Source organism: Micrasema longulum, unplaced genomic scaffold (assembly GCF_059751315.1).
Source record: "Micrasema longulum isolate JH-2025_06_02 unplaced genomic scaffold, ASM5975131v1 h1tg001716l, whole genome shotgun sequence".
In the NCBI taxonomy this organism is placed as follows: domain Eukaryota; kingdom Metazoa; phylum Arthropoda; class Insecta; order Trichoptera; family Brachycentridae; genus Micrasema; species Micrasema longulum.
The window spans coordinates 195,323-202,392 of record NW_028278894.1 but is presented as its reverse complement, the minus strand read 5'-3'; the positions used below and the strand labels follow the sequence as shown (position 1 = coordinate 202,392).

At 31.3% G+C, this 7,070-nt stretch overlaps 1 protein-coding gene across 1 annotated transcript; it reads right to left on the bottom strand.

Annotated features, from left to right (window-relative positions):
- Positions 1-351: 351 nt before the first annotated feature.
- LOC148274233 (odorant receptor 4-like) lies at positions 352-4,156 on the bottom strand. The gene is made up of 5 exons (XM_088237397.1): positions 3,354-4,156; positions 3,176-3,275; positions 1,845-1,949; positions 865-1,020; positions 352-408 (listed from the first exon to the last, which is right to left on the bottom strand). The coding sequence occupies exons 1-5, from the start codon at positions 4,154-4,156 to the stop codon at positions 352-354; spliced, it is 1,221 nt and encodes a 406-aa protein (XP_088093523.1).
- Between the last annotated feature and the right edge of the window lie 2,914 nt (positions 4,157-7,070).

Below are 7,070 nucleotides of genomic sequence, written 5' to 3'. Positions count from 1 at the left end.
GGGGAATTGGATATAAAAAATGTTTTCTTGCATGGGTAAAAATTATAGAATTTAATTGTGCAGGGAAGTATCTAAAAAATGTATGAAAAAATTAACTATCTTGAACTACATCAAAAGTTCTTCCTAAGGTACCAATGATAGAGTTTTTGAAAAGTCATTTATATCAAGTTTTAGAAAAATTTATATAAATGATAAAAAAAATATTTTTTGGTTTAGTTTGATAGTCTATTAATAAATATTTAATAGTAAAAAAAGCACAACTTCATCATTGTATGTCATTGGTTAATTTTCATAATATTCACATGTAAGATTTAATCAATCATTTTCTACAGCAGTTTGTTAGTTGACATATCATTGTTCAAATATAACCCTCAGAAGATTAAACATGGTCCAGGATTGTTGACATACCTAAAAATATAAATGTACCCATTTGATTATTAGTACTTCATAATAATCAAAATATTTTGTCCAACATGCACATTATCAAAAATTTTGTCATTCTAAATTTGTTGTAACAGAGAGGGAAAACTTTTTTGAGAAGGGAATATAGAAGTCTAGTCTAAATAACTCCCTAGGGAGGAAATCCAGCCAGACTGCAAACATTTGGACATACTCAAAACATTGTTGAATTTTTCATTCAGTAAAATAAAAATCTATAGTTTTAATGCATGTTATATCAAATCATGAAAGTTTTCTGGAAACTGCTTTGAAAATGACAATCGATTAAGCAGTCCTGCAATGTTTTAATATTAGATGTATTGAAAAAAAACTGTGTGAATTTACTGTCCATGAATTGAATCTAGAATTCATTTGTTTCATTTTCGATAGATATTAGATTTAACTACTAATATGTGTATATTTTACCTCTGAAAATAAGACTAGGCAAACAGGTTTAAACATTGTTGAGAGTTGAAGAGCTTTTTGGGACCTCAGTAGCATCATAAGTAGTATAGTTTTCGCCTTTGTATCGGTCGAGTTTTCCCAGTTGCAAAAGTAAACTGCTTCACCAACTGAGATACTCTGTAAAGTAAACCAATATTATGTCATTAGTACTGTCTATCAAAAAGATCTGATTTTTACTCTGGCAACCACCGCCGTCGCTAACACTCTGGCTAGCACACCAAATTATAAGTGGCTGCTTTTGTGATGGGCTGCCAAAGATGACTATTTCAGTACTGCTTTTTAAAAAGTATTACCATAAGCTGATATTTACTGAATTATAGAATAGAAAATTTACATCTTAAAAATACGACAACCCTTGGAATTATAGACTGTTTATAATTCTATGGCTAAACCCATTGACACATTATCAATGATTAAAACATAGAATTTATATAATAATTCTATAGGTTAAACCATTTTGAAAGATCATGTCTCAACGAACTTAAAACTTGTCTTAAAACACAGATTAGGAGATTATCACAGTTCTCAACCTTGATTCAATCAGATAATATGTGTTTTAAGATCAACTGCATAACTTAGAAAATCATTTGTCAATCTCAAATTCATCGTCATTATTCCCTTTCTGCACCGAATGGTGCATAGGGTACTGCATTGGTACACCAATTGCAACATATTTTGATCATTTTTGTTACATCAAGTTAAGATGATCAGTCTTTCGCTTCGGGTGCCAGTACAGGGATTATGAAATGTTCTAGTGTAAAAACACCTTTTAAATCTATATTTCATGTCAATCATGTCGGGAATCGAACCTGAGACCTCTGACGTGGTAGGCAAACAAGTGCTGACACTTACTTTACGAGGCGGACGAATTTGCAAATTACACTTTCGTAATTATTATTATGAACATTTATGTTTTGATTATTAAAATAAGCAGCAATTACCTTTTCTAGAAGGATATCTCCGAACAAGCTTGGGATGAATACATGGACAATTGTTGCTATACAAAAAAATGGAAATTCATATGGAATTTCACCCCTTTTCAACGTCTGAAAATAAATTTGTGAAACATAATTTTTGTTAAAAAATACAGCACTAGTTATGGAGCTAACAATGCAAATAGTTTTGTCTCGTTTAATTTATAGAAAAATATCCTAGTTATTTTTTATGATACATATTAAAATGGGCTTTCTTGTAAACCCACAATGTCGATATACATAATTTATTACATACCAGGAGGAACAGATGAAAATGTATTAACTCCATGCATATCACTTTTAAGATAAAGGCTAAAACACGAAATTAAATAAATTTTGAAATGGCACGGTGTTTGGATTTTATATAGTTTGATTAGTTAGGCAGATTTTAATATTTTAAAAATATATTGAAATATGGCTATACAGTTGCTGGGCTTCATTATCCGGAATACAACAAATTTTAGAAGCATCACTTCAGTAAAATCTTTGTATTTCCGATGACAACTGGAATATGCCTCATCGGTCTGGAGCCCTTTGTACAACTGCAACTATTTCAACTTGGAAAGACTTTAGCGGAAGTTTTTACGCCACATACAGTTAAAAAAGGTAAACCTGTACATTAAATTTGCTACCAAACTTTGAGATCTGAGTTGAGGTTACTATTGCTCTCCACCAGAAGGACAATTGTTGACTTCACTTTAATGCACAAAGTGAAATGCACCCTAATAGATTGCCTTAAATGACTGTCCCTGATATACTTTTATGTATTCACAAGTACCACCCGACTCCAACATATGTTCCAACGTGAGTAGGTACAACAGGAAAAACTACACCCACCATTTTCCCCCGGCACGCATTCACAGAACTGCTAATAATTATGCAGAGCTGTCAGACTTGCTCCACACTTCTCCTGTTGTAATTAAATCAGCTATCCTATCCATTGAATGGTGTGTGTTTTTGTTTAAATTCTTCTTTACTTCACTACTTTTCTTTTTCAGAATTGATTACACATTCAGTATAATAATTGTAATTTTATTTCATGTTATTCGCTATAATTATATACTTTATGCACTTTTAAACTGTATGTTGTAAGATCCCTGTTGGGCATTTATTAAATAAATAAAACATAAAAAATCTCATAAGAATATTTGGATATATGGAATTAATACACTTTGATCTGTTGCTCCTCGTTTTATATATATTTTATAATAAAAATGTTGTATGGTATGAACTATTTTCTAATATTTTTTAATTTTGCAATATAAAATCTTCTTCCAATATAAAATCTAAAAACTTACACTGTAGGATTGAAATGCTGCAATTGTGGATATAAGCGGAGTCATAGAAAATACTGCTTCATATACTGTCCTAGATGCTTTATTTAAATCCTCTATGTAACTGAAAACATACAGGTAGAATCATTCATACAAATAATCATTAAACTTTTCGATGAATCAATATTTCTATTGCTCTCACCTATAAATTTGTTGTAGTTCTGTTATTATACGGCGTAGTTTTAACTTAACGACATGCTTAGTTTCATTTTCCTCATCAAAAATACGCACTATACGGGATTTAATCACATCCAACTGTCCACATACATGCAGTGCAGCGATGGGAACAATCGGATCAAATCCACAGTATAACATGGTAGTAAGTACACAAATGTGGATTTCGTAGAGAAAGAATATTTCGTAAAGAGGAAAGTCAAACTTGTGTCTGTCCCAGAATGGTAAAATACAGTAAAACACCATGTTTTTCTGAACATTGCCTTTAACAGCGGAATGAAGATTCATTACCACGGCGGATACAGGAAATATACTTCCAACAAACGAAACGAGGAAAATCCAAATATTTTGAACGAGTACACCTATTTTAGCATATTTTTTTACAATTTCAGATTCTTCTTTCGAAAGCTGCTCATTCGCATCTTTGTAATCATCATCGATGCGGGTTATTATGGATACGAATATCTTTTTATGTTTTATTAGAGCAAAAACTTTTATGAACATGTAAATAAAAAGGAATGTTATAGAGAGTTGTCTTGTTGCATCGGAATAGTCCTGATTCTGAATATCGACTAAAGCCGCATGTCCCAAGACATATATTCCTGTGGCATGTATAAACATATTTAATGACAGCCAGATTTTTATTTTGTAAGAATTATGCATAGGAAAAACGCCATTGGCAACCAAGCCATAGCAACTTCTTTTATAAATATCAGCGTAACTCGTCAACTTAAAATCTTTTGGTGAAAATAATAATCTGAATTTCTCCATTTTATGTTTAGAAAGATTTTGTAATACAACTACTTGCAGGTTGTTTCTTTAAAGTTATGTATTGCTCAAAGGTTGACTGAAGTTTTTATATCCGTCGGCTGCCATGCTTGTTTCTATAAATTATTCACAACAAATATTTCTTTGTAATCAAATTGTCAGAAATATTTTTCATAACACTTCTTGTCTATAATAATCTCCCTTTGATACAAAATGTTTGACAATAAGTAATAATTCTATACTAACTGTAATAATACACTTTGCAAGATTTTAAGACATTTTATTTCTTTCCTTAGGCAGAGAAAATGCATTAAACTTAATAATGTATTAAAATAATGTACATTTTTATCAGAAAGCTACCTCTAACGAAAATATGAAACCAATTATTCATAGATGGCGCTTTTATAATTTTTTATTGAAAATTGCAATTTTTACGTTTATTTTCAATGGAAGTTTTACAAAACTTGGTATGCGGAAACTTTACACTATATTGATTGTTAAAAATACCATAACAATATCATTTAGGTCATTTTCACAAAATGATGTACAAAACAAAAAATAAGCTAAATATTTTTCATATCTCATGTCACTAAAATATTTTTTGAAATTTCTTTTATCCCAATTTTCTTCAGACCGATTTTTTATTTCTTTTTAAAAATATTGTTTGTTATCAGTTAACTAATTAATAACATAATTTGATGGGAAAGTATATTAAAAAAATTGGCAGAAAAATAATCCTTAACTAAATGTTATGTTAAAGGAAGGAATATAGATATTGGTATTATTTCTTGCCCATCTTATATATTCATGTTCCTGAGCAGGGAGATTAGTTTTTATGTTCCGGATACAAACACCGCTAACAAGTTCAACATAGACTAGAATATACAGGATCAACCTGCCGATGGTTATGCCTGTTTGAAGGGCTGTGTTGAACATTACTTTAGACATTGATATTTTTCATGTCTCTGAGAGAATTTTTTATTGAGAGATTTTCTTGCCCTTTTAAAGATATTTTGATATGTAATTTTTATTTTCTTCAGCCTCGTGGCGTAGTGGCCTACCATGCAAGAGGTCTCGGGTTCGATTCCCGACATGGTTGAGATGAAATATTTATCAAAAAATGTGTGTTTATACTAGAATATTTCAAAGTCCCTGGACTGGCACCTGAAGCGTAAAGACTGATCATTTTATCTTAATGTTTCAAAAATGATCAAGATACGCTGCGTTTGGTTTACCAATGTAGTGCCCTATGCACCATGTATGCATTAAGGTGCAATTTTTTGTAATGTATTTTTTAATATTTATTTATTATATATGTGGCAGCCAATTACAACAGTTTTCTAAAGAAACATATATGAACAAGAAGCTAAACAAAAAGAGCATAAAACTCTGTAGCAAAGACAAACAACGGTAAACAAATAATGCTATACAATATATTTAAAAACACGAGCAACATGTAAGACTTTGAGCTAACCCATGCTAATCCATCTTCATCCCACACTGTGATAATGGAGAAGAGATCTACGAAAAGCCGGGAGATCTATCCCAAAGAATTTCATAATAATGCTATTATTTTGGATGAAGTTTTTTTTTACGCCTCAACAGGCCAGAAGGCCCAATTGCAGTGGTGAATCAAGCGCAGAACCTTCCGTGCGTGAGTCAAGCGTCTTAGTCATTACTCCACGGGGTCCGTGCTAAATATAAAAAACAAATTGAAATTGACATTAAAAAAAATATTTAAAAAACCATTTCATTGTATTTGTTGCTATACATATTATTGTGTTGTTTGAAAACGTTAATATAAATTATATCTATCAAAATAATTAATGGGTGACACGCTATTAAAGTTATTAAAAAAAAAAAAAATGATGTTGCTAGGTACTACAAAAATACCCGCTTTTAATATTGTTAAGTTGATGGGCAACAATTTTACTAAAACATAATATGTACAAACCGATTATTATTATTGAAGATTGAGATAGTGTGAAAAAATAATAGGTATAATCAAATTATTGATTACTTTTGATTGGTGTCGGGTGCAAAACCGCGTGCAAAACCGTTTTTTTATTCAACGTTTTTCAAAAGACAGAGATGGATTCGAATGAATAAAGTTCTTCCAAACCAGTGTTGTTTATTCGCTATTATCAGAGGATTCGTATTTTTTAAAAGCATTAATTACCTATTTAAATTTATTTCAACAGAGAGGGAAAAAGTTTTCGAGAAGGGAATATGGAAGTCTAGGCATTTACAGGGCTTATGACCTGTCATTGGCTGGTTTAAGTGGCCACTTTACACACTGTGTAACATTCACCATCCTGCCCATGTTTGAACATCCACATTTCCTCAACTCTTCCATCTGTTGACTTTTGTGAAGTGAAAGAGCTGAAACCTTTATCACGTGGGTGAGATTCATCCGGCTGAACCAAATCACCTACTAGGCAACGCCTGGAAGCAATTTTCCAATTTTTATACTTCTTCTTTTACCAGGTAGTAATTCAACAATGTTTGATTATGTCCAAATGCTTGCAGACTGGCTGGAAGGGAGGAAATCCAGCCAGTCTGCAAGCATTTGGACATAATCAAACATTGTTGCATTAATTACCCATTACATATTACTGAGCGATATAAAAATCAATTTAAATTGATATATTTTAAACATTTTGAAAATAATAACCGTAAAAGTTGTTGCAAGAAATGTATATTTTAATTAAAATCGACGTTGTACGATAAATACATGCGGGTTGGGAGCAAGATTCGGATATACAAAACGCGCGTCAGACCAATTATGATGTATGCAATAGAGACGAAGGATACAGTAAGAACAAAAAAAAGAAAATCTGAAAAATGATTGATGTGGGTGAGATTCTTCCGAATTATTTCACCTAAGAGGCAATTCCTAAAAAATAGTATTTTTTAA

Coding starts and splice junctions, on each gene's coding strand:
- LOC148274233 (XM_088237397.1), bottom strand. CDS start 4,156: ATGGAGAAATTCAGATTATTATTTTCACCAAAAGATTTTAAGTTGACG. Junction 3,276..3,353: donor GAACTACAACAAATTTATAG/GTGAGAGCAATA, acceptor GTATGTTTTCAG/TTACATAGAGGATTTAAATA. Junction 409..864: donor GCCTAGTCTTATTTTCAGAG/GTAAAATATACA, acceptor TTATATTTTTAG/GTATGTCAACAATCCTGGAC.